Below are 16,830 nucleotides of genomic sequence, written 5' to 3' on the forward strand. Positions count from 1 at the left end.
TTGCTTTTTTTTTTGGAATTTTTTTTAATTCTTATTCATTTATTTTTGCTTTTTCTGTTTTTCTTTTTTTGTAATTTTTTTTTCATTTTATGTTATTTTTTTTGTAATTTTTTGTAACTTTTTGTCCTTATTTGTTTTTATTTTTCTTTTTTTTTGTCATTTTTGTCGTTTTTTTTCATCTTTTGTAATTTTTGCTAAATATTTGTTAATTTTTTTTATTTTTTTTTTGTCGATTTTGTCATTTTTTGTAATTTTTTTCCTTAAGGAGTTCAAATTATTTTTTTTAAAAAACAATCCTTGATTACTTTATATAAATATCGTTTAAAAAATCCAAGCAAACCATGCGAAAAGTTATTGTTAAATTAAAAAAAACGACCAATCAATATGAAAATTGGTAAATTGAATCCAAGTTTTTGAATAGGTTTGATTGCAATCGAGAAGGTCAAAGATTTGTTTTGAATATTTTCTTGGTCCTTGTGAACTTGTGACCATTTCGATCCAAATTTTTCTGAAAAAGTTAGAGTTAAGCCAATTGTACACCCAGAAGTGATGTGAAAAAAAAAGAAAAAAAAGGAAGATTGTCAAAGGCTTGTTTATGACAGGTTCGTAAATCGTCTTATTCCGAGATAATAAAAGTAATGGTCAGTCCTTCCCCGAGGGTTTCGGCAGACTTTTGCAGCCAAAATTTGGACTCATGCTGGTCACCAACACACATTCCTAGCTTATGTCATTTATGGGATCGTATCTTTTGCCGCTCGAATGATACCGACTGTGCAAAATTAACATGTTTGATTATAAACACACACCATACAGCATAGAGAAGTACGAATTTTAAGAGCTCCTGGCTCTGGTTCTGGCATTCTAAAAACCAATGCTATTTAAGTTATCCCCTCGACATTAGAACTGACTAAATGTATGTGTGCTCAACTGAAGCAATTTAGAAATGGCATTCACTTCCCGGAATGTCCGCTAGTGACCAATAGTAAAGTTAGCAAACATGGTAATAAAAAAGAAAATAGCGGAAGGACTTCAAGCGGCGAAATTTGTTAGCAGCCACCAAACATATGTAGTTACATATCTACAGACATTCGTAGTGAAACGGCTTTTGAGAGCAATTTGCATGAAATGGTTTTGTATTTGGTTGAGAGTCTGAGTGGTATGAATTTTGTCGAGGGCCAAATGAAGGGCTGTTAATGGTTTATGACAGTATACGAAATATCAAAATGAAAAATGCCGTCGTGTTTTGCGCGGTTTTTCTAATCAACATGACGATTAAATTGGACGAAACATCGTGCGTCAGCAGGAGCTTTCAAAATATCGTGGCAGAAGCATAAGTATCCAGTTAGCCCGAAATCATTTTAAAATGTGCAAAAAATAAAAAAAAAATATATTTTTTTTTTTTGAGAAAATTAAATGTATAGAATTTAAGTTGTAACGATTTGAGAAAAAGGATAAAAAAGGTGCTCATAAATTTCTCGTAGAAGAAATTAAAAACAGTGGCCATGGCGTGGAGATCCAATCTTCCTTGTTGAGTGTTGAAAGAACGAATCTTGGTTATGATATTTGGAACTCTTTCTGCAAATTGATGGATTGAGCATCTGATATTTTTCAAACTTCAAAAGTCATATAGTCATACCTGTGCTGAGAGAAAGCTATCCCGGTTCTAGCCGGACCTGCCCTGATTTAGTAATCGGTTGACCAGATTTCGTTGTAAAAAGTCCAATTTTGCCTAAAGTTATTCATTTTATTTGCAAAACAAAACAAAAAACTTAAATTGAGTTACTAGGCCAAAACAAATATAGATTTCTACTTTTGTCACCCCGCTCTTCGAAATTTCCAAAAATCTCGAAGATGAAAATAAATTAAGTTTAAGGTATTTTATGTAAATTTTTAAAAAAAACTATCAAATATCCGAAAGAATGAAACAAGTTGTGGAAGATGGGACTTCTATCACCATTTTTATTTTTGATTTCATTGAATTTTTCGATAGCAAAAAATTTATGATACTAGATTCGTGCAAGTTATTCTAATTTATCAGTTTTTTTGAATTATTTTTTATCATCCCCCCTTCGCGATGTTCCAACTCCAAGTGACAAAAGAATTATTTAAAAAAAAATTTCTGCAAATTGATCTAATGATCAAAGCTGACAGATATAAAGCACATCCACCACTTTGGACATAATGAATAATAATGAAAGTTAAACAAAAAACAATTAGACAATATTTTTTTATCGTGGTAAAATCGAAAAACTATTATATAAAGATTCAAGTCCAGAAAATTATTTTAAAAACGGTACAAACTTTATTGATGAAAACACATTCATGCAGCCAATATAAAATTCTAATCATAATCTTTGCTCTTATACAGAAAGAACCCGAATTGGACGTATAACAAATGTTGGACGTATGACATTTGGATGTTTTTCACACGCGTATTTTTGTTTTGTACAGCGTTTTAAAGTTAGCTTCTATTTTGTTAATCCATAAGTGCTAGTTTTGTCTCCTGATAACTGTTATATCGTTTATGTAATCTTCTTAGATGGGTTTTTTTGCCTAGTGCTTTTCCCATCACATCCATTTAGACTGTCGGTCCGATGGATTAAATAAATAAACAATAAACAATAAAGTTAAAAGCGATATATGAAAGAGTGGCTCCAGAGAGTGAATTTGGGGGGGGGGGGGATTGGCGTTTGTGCAGCAGCCATCTAACAAATTTTAAAGGTGGGGAATACCTCCATTGTTTTTAATCAAAAAATGTTAATATGCCAGTGAAAACAGTCTTGTAATGATTTTCCACATGAAAAGGGATTTTTTGATGAAATAGTATCAAATCAACCGTCAATTTTGGAATGTGTGTGGTCACATTTGAACAGTTCATTAACATTTTTTTTTATTTTTTCCTTTAATTTAATTTCATATTCGAAATCAAAATTTTCAAAAGAATTATACCGATTTCGTTAAATGGAATTGCAACATTCACGGAACTTGTCTTAAAGAATTTATCCAAATAATTAACATGTTAAATTCGTTGAACCAATTGATAATAATTAGGTTCTTTATCATGTTCACAACTTTGCTGAATATTTCATTTTCCCCGTATGAATGTTTTTTATAACAAATCAAATGAATTGTAAAATAACTTTATTGAAAAAACTTTGAAGTTTTGCATATTATCTGATAAATTTTTATTTAAAACGCAGGTTACAGCGCCGGAATTTATTCATATTCTAACCAAGCATTCTCTGAATCATGTTGTAAATTTAAGAATCGAGTTTATTTAAAATAATCATGATTCCCTTTCAATTTCAACCAATTTATTACTTCCTGTGTTTAAAATTGTGATTTTGAAGGAAATCCTGATATTCAGGAACTTGAACACATCCTTTCATTTTATTAAAGATTTAAATATGTTTTACATTGGTATTGATAAAAGCACAACACTTGAAAGTCAAGCTTCTGAAGATATCAAACAACATCTTTTTATCCTTGAAAGTCTGTAAAAATTCACAACCTGAAGATCTTCAGAAAATTACAGACAATATCGTTGTTGTTTAAAAGTCAAATGTTTTCAAGATTTTCATAAAAGAAGTTGATAAATAAAAACCCCTAATAAATTATGTTTGATAGTATTTACAAAAATGTTCACAAACTTTTGAAGGGATTTTTACCTTTTTGAAAAAAAAAAAAATTGAACATTGGAAAGTTGACCTTCGATTTTTAATTCAACGCCTCCAAATAAGGATTGTTTTCGAAAAAACTGCAGCCCTTCATTCCATGAATCACTTTAGATTGGATGAACGATAATTGATCAAATTTTAAGTGATACTACCTAGTTATGTACCAAATGATCAAAAGTGCAAAATTTTGTGACGATCTATCAAGTGGTTTTTGAGATAGCAAATATAACAAACAAACCTACGTCGACGAAAAATGCATTTGGATTTTTCTCACATACGAAAAGTTAGAATCGTTAAATGAAGGAGTGGCTCCAGAGAATGAATTTGATTGGGGAATACATCGTTTATAGACAAATGATGTTATGTCATTAAAAACATTCTTGATTATATTTTTCTACTTGAAACCCGGTTTACAGTTCCTGTGAACTCGGACGCGAACGTGAACGTAAACTCACCACAACGAAAAAATATTTCGCAGTGAAATTTCAAATCGGTCAAATCTTCAAAATAAGCTACAGATTTGTCCAATGACAGTTAGAAACTTGTTTCGATCAGTAATTGGTCAAAATTCGACTAAACTGAAAGCAATCAGCATTTTTTCGAGACTCTTGAACTTTCTGTGCAAATATTCTCATCGAGAGGCGAAGTCTTTTATGTTTATAAACCAGAGTCTAAAGTTTACTATCCAAAGAAGTCATTCTAGTCAATCAAATTCGCTTTATAGATCTAGAATATAAATAACACGAGATCATATTTCTTTTGTTTTCAAATTTTCCCATGGCGCTCAGTCGAAGCCCGGCCAAATGACAGATAATTCAACCAATGTTTTGATCGATACTAGTCGAACCGGTGTTCAAATTCAAATTTCTTAATAAATATATAAAGAAACAAAAATAATTATTGACTTCTTCAAAATATATTCAGTTTTGAAAACGATTGATTTTGAAAAAATAATCCAAAAAACTTTATCTGTAAATAAAATGAATTTAAATTGAAACTATATAATTTAATTTGTTTTTTTTTGTAGAGAAATGAATCCAACTTAGATGAAATTTCAGGGACTAGATAAGAGAAAATCGATGTTGAAAATTTTCTCTTATCTAGTCCCTGAAATTTCATCTAAGTTGGATTCATTTCTCTACAAAAAGAGTTTCGCTGACTGAATGTTTGAGTCAAGACCCATCTCTGGGTCGCAATTAAAAAATATATAATTTAAGTACTCTCAAAAAGTATTTATCGAGCTTTGTTTGTTGGTTTGTTTTTTTTTTTGGAAAAAATTTTGATAAAAAAAAGTTATGAATAACTTCTACAAATACAAAATAACCAATGTATTCAAAATTACTTTTAATGAAATGAAACATTCAAAAAGTTTTTATGTAATTTTAAGCAACGTTTACTTTGGTTAGTCAATTTTGCTGCTTTTTAGTTCTTTTTAAAAACATATTTTTTAAAAATTTCATGAATTTGAAGCACACATTTCAACAGAGCTGAATATATGTTTTTTATTTCAGTTTTTTATTTCTGGCCATTTGCATGGTGTTCGATAACACTAAAGAGTGGACTGTAAACACTCAATAAAAACTTTTAAAAACAACACTTCGAGCGATTAATCAACGCTCCACTGCACTATCACCCCTTTCCGACGATGGGGGAGCAGTTTTGTTTCACTCCAGTACTGGGTTTTCGGATCGAGTTAAAAAACGCGATACGCACTGGTTGGTGGTTACGAAAATTATGATTTATTGCCGTTTGTTTTCCTTCCAGTTCGGCTCTCTGGATCATTCTCAAACATAGAAACGGTGTAACAGTGAGACGTGAGAAATTGAGCATTTATGGACCGTTAGCACGTCTCACTGTGGGGCTTCCACAAACCACGGAATAAATTGCCATTTTATAACATTCCGGCCCCCTTGAAACCACCGGATTTCAACACAATATCTTACAAATGCTAGCAATTTTTACATAAATAATTCAATTTAAATATAATCTACGGTATATAATACAAAATGCGACCTTAATCGCCAAAAATCGGCATCTTTAAGGGTGATGAACCCATTTAGTACAAATTCCATGCCAATCCAATTCAAATTTGATTTACCAATGTACTCTATACAAAGCAAAATGCAACTTTGTTGCCCAAAAATTCAAGATCTTTTAAGGGTGATTAACCCATTTGCCCCCTTTTATCACCGACGTCCCTGGAGAACATTCTCTCCCATTTTTTTGATTTTGCACGGTTTGTTTTGGTTTTGCACTTCGTGTAACATAATTGTTGGCTGCTGAAACAAATTTGCAGCACGTTAATTTTGGTTTCAACTCAGTTTTTCGGTCCCAAATTCGGTGATGTTTCTCTCAGGAACATGTTTCCTTGCGGTGCGATTCGTAGCAGCCAAGAAATCTTCAGCACAATGTACCAGTTGCGATATTCTGCAGGTAAGTTGATTATCGATAGGAGTTGCTCAATGGTGAACGTTTAATGTATTTTCAGCTTTCGGGGCACTTGACCCGGGTGATGCGCTGTGTTTCGATACGATGCCCAGGTGTTTCTATTGCAACTTTCAGCTCCATAGATTTGCAGTGGCACATTCGATAAGCACTGCAAACATTCAGCTTGGTGACATCAGCTGAGATATTGTTCAGGTGAGTTGTTTTTTTTTTCGATTTCCCAACTTCTTGGTAGTGACAGTTTTACAATATGTTTCAGATGTTGCCGTCCAACGATGCTACTTTGGCCCAAAGATCTCGAATGTACTTGGATGATCCGTCCAAATTACCATGTGTGCTGATTCCGTGATGTTTAGTCTCATGGCAAAGAAACATAAAAATAAACCGCAAAAAGAAATTAATTCTTAATCGAAATTCAACGTCACAACCACAAATAAGGTACTTTTACCAGATTTCTCTCATGCAAAGTGTGTTCACCATCTCGACTAACGCAACTATCAAAACTCAAAACCAAATATGCCACATTGCATTATATTCTGGAGTTTTGACTTAATTGGCGAACAATTTTACGTTTCTGACTATGTTATCTGACTCAAACTAAACTTTCAGGCCCTTTTTGGCTGTTCAACGCATTTTTAACTAGAGGAGTTTCATTTAGAAATTCATTATTTCATGTTTTACTCGACAATAGGGTAGCTGACGTTACCTAGATCAGCCATAATCTATTCGACGATCTTAGGTGGACCTTTAAACACATACCAGACTTTTGAATCCACCTGTTTGTTATAACATTGATGTTTGTCAACCATAAACTTTATTTCTCGAACTACAAACTTATGAATGACGATAATCGAGAACCAGTAAATGTTTTTTGAGATTCCTGTAAAACAGCGTTCGATAACCGGCTCTCGAGGCAGATCATACCATATTCCACAAAAATTACCCAAAGCTATTCTAGCTCTTCTTTCTGCGTGACTTCTTCTGCCATTTTTCTTTAATTCCGACTCAATCTGTGAAATGTGAAGTAAACTGACGATTGCAACTCTACCATCTCGTCGGCACAATTTTATGACGGGCTGAGCGTTATGTCTGAAGCAAAACCCAATGCGACGTTACGGACCACACTCGTAACGATGACTTCAGACTAAAACTTTTCCCTCGGGAGTTCACAGTTCAAAAATCTTCGACCGAAACTAAACCAACGTGGCGGGGAAGATACCAAATTGCACTAAACTCTGTTTGTATCCCTTACGAAGATTATCAGACTACACGTCTAATGGGCCATCCCAACCAATGTTGAGACTCCACAGCTGTTGGACTATCATTTTCGCTGGCGCAAAAGACTGGACCGCGAGCCCGAGAGGATTGAACAAACAGGTTGCTTCTGAGTGAATACATTTTTTTTCATGATTCGCGAACTCGAAGACTTCCAATGAGGAATATTCAAACATAAACTTATCTAACTCTGTGTCTCTCAAACCAAGGGTTGGGACAGTTGACTCTGAAAAATCAAACTCTAAATCGGACTGTAATTTTCAAAATTATCAGAATTCACTGTCTGCTCCAACTAGACAGCCGTCAAAAATAAAAACTTTTTCGAACATCTTTCGACCCAGTCAGATACCATGCTGAACCATTTTCAGCAAGCTGTTTCAGACACTTTTTCTCCAAATATGGAACACTATCAGTTCCGCATGTAACTGTCTTTAATTCTTAGGTCTTTACTGGTTCGTCTGGTGTATCTCGCCACAAACTCCACTGAAGATGTTGACCCGGTTGCTGAACTTGTACCATCCTGTATACTTTCTAGACGTTGGCACTGATGGCCTATCGGTGCAAACGGAAGCGTATGATGATCGACAACAATCTTTCTGCACATTAGGACCCACCATCAACGCATTGTTTTACGAAACGACCGTTGAGGTGCGACTCGACGCATCCAACAATACGCGTAGCTTTGTTGTTGTTTTCTCCGGCTTCAATACTTCATGGCGTGGGAGGTGATAACCAGGTTCTAATGCTGACACATTCTATACGTTTTTTTTACCTTTCTGACAAAGATCGGACCCATTCTGACTGAATTCTGACACATCAACTGACAAATCATCTTAAGCTTCTTTCAAATGTCCCGTCGATAATTTTCCAACACAAGGCCTTAAGTTCAGCCCTTTGCAGATAGCCTCCCAAACTGAGGAACTGACTCATCGCTTTTCCTCCAGATTCACCCAATTGGTGCAACATACTAAGTTTTTTTCGGCAATGTGACGACAAATTTACTTTCCGAAATCTTTTTTGGGATTTCTTTGAACATCTGTTCTCAAGCTGACTCTTCAACTGACACCAAACTGTATTACATGATTCAAACTCAAACCTTAGCAATCATAGTTCTCAAACATTGTATAACTGACAAAACATTCTGATCCTTTGATGACTACTCGAAGGTCTAAACGGAACTTTCCGGAACTCTCCCGGAAACAACCCATCCAAACTTAGTTTCTTGCAGGGTTGGACCATCGTCCGAAACTTTACACTTTCCTGAACGTAACAAATTGCAGAAGTATTCTGCCCCAATAATCATATCAATCGGACCCGGGCTCCAAAACTCAGGGTCCGCCAATACCAAATCATGAGGAATCTTGATCCCATTAAGCGATACTTTGGTGGTGGGCAGATTACTCGTGATCTTAGGCAACACATGGAAACTCATATCTTCCGAAAACGAAGAAATTTCTGACACACGAGGCCGAACTCTCGCCTCAACTGACTCAATCGATTTAACTGACTCATTTCCAATGCCTTGGACTCTCAAAACATTCCGACTTCTTCGGAGATTCAATCTTTTCGCAAAGCTTTTCGTAACATAGCAATATTCAGAACACGAATCCAACAGTGTTCTCGCAAACGAATGATTACCAAAACGATCTTCAACACGCACTACAGCGGTTGATATCAAAACTTGAGGCGAACGAAATTTAGCGCTTTTCGGCCTTGGTGCCGCATTAAAAGTAAAGGAATTGTCTGTGGTGTGTTGTGGTTGAGTGTGGCGAATGCGTGTTTGTATTATGGGGTAGGAATGAGTGGAATTCTCTTGTGCTTGAGGATTTGTGTTCGAATTTTGACTTTGTTGATCCTGTCTAATCAACTCTTGTTTTTGACTTTGATCAGAAGGTCCTGAGCGATTATTATTACGATAGGATTGACTGTTGACTGTCGACTGGTTTTGTGAAACGGAGCTCTGACTCGAAAAACTGTTAAAACTTTTGTGCAACATCGAATGGTGCTTTCTGTTGCACTCACGACATGGTCCTCTGCTACAACGATCGATAAAATGACCAGAACCCAAACAATTGATGCAGAGCCGCTTCATCTTGACCAATTCAAAACGCTGGGGTACTGACATCGCTCTGAACTTGCTGCACGTAGATGCTGTATGGAACGAATTACCACAGAACACACAGTTGTTCTGGAATCTCGACGTGGCGTACACTGTTGTACGCTGGCGACGACTATCGATGTCCTCATGCCTATTGGGTGCAACCGACTGCAAAACCAACGCCTGGTCTCTCAGGAAGTCCATCACTTTCTGGTACGTCGGAACATCTTTTGAATTGTGGTGACTCTCCCACTGACGAAGGGTAACCGAATCTAAGCGAGCGCAAACCATGTATGCCAGAATTGTCGACCACTTCTCTGTGTCCTCGCCTATCTTGCCCAGCATTTGTATGTTGCGATCAAAATCACTGACTAGGCGGTTCAAAGCTTCACCGCTTTCCTTCTTCAGAGGCTCGATTCCAAAAAGTGCATCCAAATACGCCTTCACGATCAACTTTTTGTTCTCGTACCTCTTCTCCAACATGTCGCAGGCTACCTGGTAATTATCGGCGGACAGTTCTATGGAGCTGATCTCCTGAAGCGCTTCTCCGCTTATCGCTGACCGTAGGTATGTAAATTTGTCGATGTCCGATAGCTGTTCGTTGTTATGAATCAAGCTGGAGAACATGTCACGAAACGGAATCCAATCCCGAAGTTTCCCATTGAATCCAGGCAGCTTTATGTCCGGTAACTTGACACGCGACATCGTGTCAACTCTATCAGCAGATCCAGAAGAACTCAAAGACTCAATCTTCTTCGGACGCAGAGCAAGGAGGGCTGACTTCAGTATACAGTACTGCTCTTCGACTTCTAGCGTTTCTTCGTCGAACTTCGCTTCACGCTCCGCAGCCTGTCTCTGCAACCTTCGTTTCTTAGCAGCTTCTGACTCCTTGGCATCCTCGTCAGCTCCGTCACTGTCAGCAGCATCCAACAACACTTCCAATTTCTGCCTTACCAGGTAGTATTTTTTCATAACCGACTCAAGCAAACTCAATCTTACTTCAATCTGACTCTCATGAAGCTCAGAATTGAAATCTCTGACAAAATTCGACACTCCCTTGATGGAAGCTCGTAACTGACGCTCTTGTTTCTTAAGAATGCTGTAATCTTCCATTTTAAAAACAACTATTGTCTCAATCAAAGAAGAAATTCAAATATATTGAAAGATTAATAATTCACAGCAAAATTGGTGAATAAAATATCACCGAAATCTTACACAATCACAGAACTCGATTTGTCTGTGATATCACTATAGATGATAACCAATAGGAATTCAACCAATAATTCTAATCCGACACAAAACTGACTGAATCACTTAATGATTCCACTCCAAATCCCACGCAATCTGACCGAATCACTAATTTGATTCACTTTTCACAAAATCTGACTTATTTGATTCACTTGAATCCAAACACAATCTGACAACTTTCAGATTACCGACAACTGACTCAAACTCAATGGATTTACTTAAAATCCAACCAATATTCATACTAAAACTGATTAAAATCGCTCAACGTTTCACAAAAACCGACCTTGACAGGAAATCGCGACTTGACAGCCAAAGTAGAATCAACAATTTGAAGATGAAATATCTCGAATACCTCAGGGAATTGCACAAAATATTAATCAACTACCCAAAATACAATTAAAATTTCAGTATTTATTTTCAACCACTAAAATCCAAAAAACCACACAACAACAACCACAGACATGCGCTACTTATCCGAAATTTTCTAGTAAATACTCCAAATCCGTCCGAATATCCGACCAACGTTCCAAAATTGTTCGACTCCGAATCCAAAAGGCCAACTCCGATTGGGATCCACTGTCTTCCACCTCGCTAGGCTCGATCACTAGCGGCTTGATGATGCTCCCAGGAATCCGCGATGGCGTTCAGCAACAAGACTAGCGCTTTGTTCGTCTTTGCGCGTCCAAAATGACGGCTCCTTAACACAATTGGAGCGTCTCAATCACACAAAATGTCCGGTGACGAAATAGGCGACGCTATACCACAACTCAATTGTCCAAGATGTCCCACAATTTTCACTGGACTATCTGGCTCGAATGGACCAAAATGTTCGATAACACTAAAGAGTGGACTGTAAACACTCAATAAAAACTTTTAAAAACAACACTTCGAGCGATTAATCAACGCTCCACTGCACTATCACCCCTTTCCGACGATGGGGGAGCAGTTTTGTTTCACTCCAGTACTGGGTTTTCGGATCGAGTTAAAAAACGCGATACGCACTGGTTGGTGGTTACGAAAATTATGATTTATTGCCGTTTGTTTTCCTTCCAGTTCGGCTCTCTGGATCATTCTCAAACATAGAAACGGTGTAACAGTGAGACGTGAGAAATTGAGCATTTATGGACCGTTAGCACGTCTCACTGTGGGGCTTCCACAAACCACGGAATAAATTGCCATTTTATAACACATGGTCTCCGCTTACATTTATTCTTTGAGAAACTGTTCCAACAGATACAACTAAACGATGCCCAAGCGGGTTTTAAAATTAAAAATAATTATCGTATGCGTTTTATTGCAAACTCGTATTATTTTTAGCCTTTCATTGCCTGCAAATATGCTTGCAATTAAAAAAAAACTAATTTTTATGGAGCGAAAAAAATTTCCGTCATGGGTGAAAAACTCTTTCAGAATGCACATTGCCATTCGGACGTTTAAATGAACGCGGAATTTATATTCACCACACTTGTTCGTTTTCCGTTTACACGTTCGTTCAGTGCGTTTACACTTCGAGAGGAATGGCAGTGAACGCAGAAAAAAATATTCCGCAGTGATCGCGCAATCGGAGGAATCGTAATAAAACAAATTTTAAAAGGACTTGAACGAGAAATTCACTCCAAAAATAATCTTTCAACCATTCCGCATCCATTCCACCTAGTTTCGCAACTTTGAAATGCTGCATAGTAGAGTTTTTGAAGAATATAATTATTTCCATTTCAACGTTGACAAGAGGTTTCACAAAAGGATTTTCCATGAAAAAGGGTTAGTGCTTCAACTTAGGACCTAGAGTCTACTTTGGTCTTGAAATGCCGCTTATCGGAAATAACTCACTTTTTTACTTAGATTTGAGACACTCTTATAGAAATAATGAACTCTCACTCTTCCTTTATCCTATCGTTCCGCACTTGCCATAAAAAAAATTTCAAAGTTTTTAGAATAGAACTTTCTCTTTAGTGGTGAAAAAGACAGCTCAATTAGCGGAAGGCATTCCAAGAAATCAGAAAGATTAAGAATAAATCATATAACCTCACAGGCCAAGTCGAAAAATAAAGGAAAACTACCATTGCCGTGATGAATTTGAATTTTGTTTTAGGTGTGTACTAGACTGCCCCAAATTTGTATGCGAAATTAAAAACCTGTTAAATGTTATGCGCTGCAGGCTTAAATTGATCCTGAGCCTAGTGTAAGATCTCATGCCAAATTTGAGCCAGATCGGATCACGAAAAGGGGTCGCTCAACGAGCCTGAAGTTTGTATGGGATTTTGAGACATTTTGTTCGGGAGAAGCATGAAAAACCAGTTTATCATCAATAATTTTGATTTCCTTCGGCAGATTTTTTTTGAAAACGGATTTTTTTGAAGCCTTAATTATGACAAATTTTTCATCCGAAGACTGCCATTTGATTCGAATTAAGATTAAAAAGTTTAAAAGGCTTCAAAAATGGGCGTACTTTTTTAAGGGTGGTATTCATCTTTGTTAATGAGTCGGGGCGTTCGAACATTTCGTCACAGCCTAAACCGTGATGAATATCACCCTTAAAAAAGTACGCCCATTTTTTAAGCCTAATAACTTTTTATTTTAACTCGAATCGATTTGCAGTCTTCGGATAAAATATTTGTCATAATTAAGGCTTCAAGAAAACCCGTTTTCAAAAGAAATCGGCCGAAGAAAACCAAATGTATCCATGAAAAACTGGATTTTCATGTTTATCCCGAACAAAATGTATTAAAATCCTATACAAACTTCAGGCTCGTTGAGTGACCCCTTCCCGTGATCCGATCTGGCCCAAATTTGGAATGAGATCTCACATTAAGCCTAGGCTCAATTTTAGCCTGCAGCACATAACTTTTTCAAAAGTCGGGTTATTTAGGGCACTCTAGTGTGTACCTATTGTTCCTTAAACCATAAAAAAATCTTTGGAAACCCCGGAAAATAGGTAAAAGTTCCAAAAATAAGATACTTTCAACCATGATGTTCCATTTGGAGACCTGAGATCAATTTTTCAATATTAATCAATTAATTTAGGTGTAAGTTTTCATAAAGGCATAATAAAAAAAAACTATATTATACATTTCCAATATTTTTTGTCAGCTTCAGTTAAATAAGGATCAAGTCAACACAATAAATCTTCATATTATTATGCTGCTGAGAAATGTGCTGACGAGGAAAAACTTTTAAATAATCATAAAAGAAATTAAGGTGTTTACTTGAATCAGTAAGAGTACTAGTTAATTACCAAAAGAGGAATAGTAGGTTTGACTACTTTAATTTTGATTATCCATATCATATAAGTCTTTAAAAAACGGCAAAACCAAGGACACAAATTTTCATCATAACTGGCAGAAAAGACTACTAACTATGGCAACTCTGTTTGTTTATGAATGTTGTTGTTTTTTCGATGGTTTTTAAAACTATTTTTTTAAAGTGTTAGAGTAACTTTTTAGTTTAACTGTCCAGTCCTTCTTAAAAATAAAACAGTAAAAAACTCGGGATATATCGAGTATCTGTTACTATTTGAAGGTTTGAGTGCGAAAATCGTGTGTGAAGTGACGTGTTTTGCGAGTAGCATCTATTGACTGAGATCGTGCATGTAAACAACCCTACTCGATTTTTTTTTTCAAATCGAAGCGACATCTAGTAGTCAATAGCGAAACTTTCCGAAGCTGCTCGAAAAAAGATCTAGTTTGGAAAATCGTACTGCATACCTTCCGGCGTTATGGAACACACCTGCTCGAACTGCAATGAGGCCATCACCGGAATCGAGCAAATAACTTGCAAAGGGGTTTGCGGCAACCGATTTCATATTGTATGCACAGGTTTGACGAAAAGCTTAGCGCGACAAATAGATTCGCTCTCAAAAAACGTTTTCTGGTTTTGTGATGACTGCGCTGCCCTTATGTCTAATGCCAGTTTCCGTCCAATGGCCTTTAATGCCCCAACCGAAACAAATCCACTAGTGCAGCTCACGAATGCAATTACCGAATTGCGCACCGATATTCAGCAGCTTGCCCCGAAACCAGTACGCACCCCTTTATGGAACAAATCAACACCCACGTCGGAGCTCAGGCGCCCATTGAAGCGCGTTCGAGTTCCCGATGCTGTTACGGCTGAACCTTGCCAACTTGGTTCAAAGCAAGCATCAGGGAATATTGCCTCCATTCCTTTGTGCGACGATGAAAATCCAAAGCTTTTTTGGCTTTACTTGTCGCGAATCAAACCGGATGTATCTGAAGACGCTGTCAAGTCGATGGTTGCTGCTAACATTGGTGTGGAAGATGCAAACGTGGTAAAATTAGTCCCCAGAGGGAGCGACACCACATCTTTCCGATTCATTTCCTTTAAAGTTGGCATCTCACCGGACTTGAAAAAGAAGGCATTGGATCCAGAATCTTGGCCGAAAGGTTTACTCTTCCGAGAGTTTATCGACTACGGCTCTCGTCTGTTTCGTTGAATGTAATGAATTTAATGATCATCAATATCGACAATCTTTCGGACCTACTACCTATCACCACTGGACATCGGGACGCACCACTCATGCCATTTTGGAAGCTATCTTCCCTGACCACCAACGATCGCATGTTCCTGCCTCAAGTCGTCCCTTTTCACGATCAGGTGGTCCAGGGGGAGGCTTCCAAATGCCATGTTACGGCAAGTATTTGTCCCATTTGAACACTTCGTCAAGTCACACAACCATACTTTCTAGTTCCATCACGAACCCGTCGGATCAGTTGCTTTCTCATCGTTCACACTACAAAGCTGAAAACTCGTCGATTGGATATCCGGGGCGCATCGAAATTAGCACATTGGAGGCCCCCGAGCCCTTCGTCACAGTCGCGCAGTTTCCAGCCAGCGTCATTAGTCGCTCCGGCCCTGTGTTCGAATTAGGCAAGGGGGCTCTCCAGCCTGTGCAGTCAGGCAAGTACTCTTCATTTCCTTTTGATTCGTCCAGTGACTGCCCTACATCTTGCAGCTTTCGTCTGGTTGATTATCGGCTGAATGGAAGGTTAACCGAAAATGTACCACTTGACGAATTGGAACCCTCAACTGATGGCCTATCCGATTATTTGCTGATTGGATCACCGGGACGCAACGAACTTAGCACAATGGAGGCCCCCGAGCCCTTCGCCACAGTCGCGCAGTTTCCAGCCAGCGACAGCAGTCGTCCCGGCCCTGTGTGCGAAGAAGGCAACGGGGCTCTCCAGCCTGTGCAGTCAGGCAAGTTTTCTTCTTCATCTCCCGCTGCGTTCAGTGACCGCTTCTCGAATTTCAGAACCCGTCCTGTCCATCATCAGAATACACCACAACATTCATTCAATTCGCCCAGTGGTCTCCGGCTGTACTATCAAAACGTGCGTGGATTGAAATCTAAAATCGCAGAATGCTTCGTTGCTACATCAGAGCTCGGCTACGAAATTTATGCATTCACTGAAACATGGCTCGATTCATCCGTACCGTCTAGTCAATTATTCTGTTCTGACTATAACGTTTTTCGTTGTGACAGAAGTAATGCTAATAGTCGCCGTAGTAGAGGTGGTGGGGTCCTCATAGCGGTATTTTTTTTTTTTTTTTTTTTTTTTTTTTTTTTTTTTTTTTTTGTGATGGTCCCATTGGCCCATTTGGGTCCAACCTCCACCCCATACGCTTCTTTAGGAGTGGGAGGGACTGTTTTATCCTCTGGATAATTATATTAACATTGATAGTTCAATTTCTGTACGACTTGTTCGTCTTACTCCCGCGTATGTCCATCACCGTACAATTTTCTGTCTGATGCTTCGTCAGAACTTCATCACATTGATATGATCCTTTTTAGGATTAGTCTTTGTATCAAATTGTCTGTTTGACATATTGTATTGTCAGCTTCTTAAAAACATTCAAGTTTGAACTGTCTTTGATGTTCATCGGTAGATCATTATACATCTTCAATCCGTTGTAGAAAATAGATCGTTTGCTCATCTCTTTTTTCGTGTTCGGCAATCTAAAATCTTGAGCTCTCCTTGTACTGTATCTGTGGATATCGATTCCGTACTGCAGGCCATCCAACAAATAAGTTGGTAACATTCCTTTCTTCATTTTGGATATAAAAATTAA

The 16,830-nt window shown here is 37.5% G+C and overlaps 1 protein-coding gene and 1 long non-coding RNA gene across 2 annotated transcripts; one reads left to right on the forward strand and one right to left on the reverse strand.

The window, feature by feature from the left end:
• Window positions 1-5,949: 5,949 nt before the first annotated feature.
• Window positions 5,950-6,510, forward strand: LOC129750163 (uncharacterized). The gene is made up of 3 exons (XR_008738316.1): window positions 5,950-6,110; window positions 6,166-6,317; window positions 6,382-6,510. It is a non-coding gene; the product is annotated as an uncharacterized LOC129750163 (long non-coding RNA).
• Window positions 6,511-8,565: 2,055 nt separating this feature from the next.
• Window positions 8,566-10,467, reverse strand: LOC129741833 (uncharacterized). Its single transcript, XM_055733626.1, has one exon. It carries the CDS (start codon window positions 10,465-10,467, stop codon window positions 8,566-8,568), a length of 1,902 nt encoding a protein of 633 aa, XP_055589601.1.
• Window positions 10,468-16,830: the final 6,363 nt, after the last annotated feature.

Source organism: Uranotaenia lowii, chromosome 2 (genome assembly GCF_029784155.1).
Source record: "Uranotaenia lowii strain MFRU-FL chromosome 2, ASM2978415v1, whole genome shotgun sequence".
Taxonomy (NCBI): domain Eukaryota; kingdom Metazoa; phylum Arthropoda; class Insecta; order Diptera; family Culicidae; genus Uranotaenia; species Uranotaenia lowii.

What these genes read in the sequence shown, in the direction of transcription:
- LOC129741833 (XM_055733626.1), bottom strand. Translation starts at nt 10,467, where the DNA reads ATGAAAAAATACTACCTGGTAAGGCAGAAATTGGAAGTGTTGTTGGAT.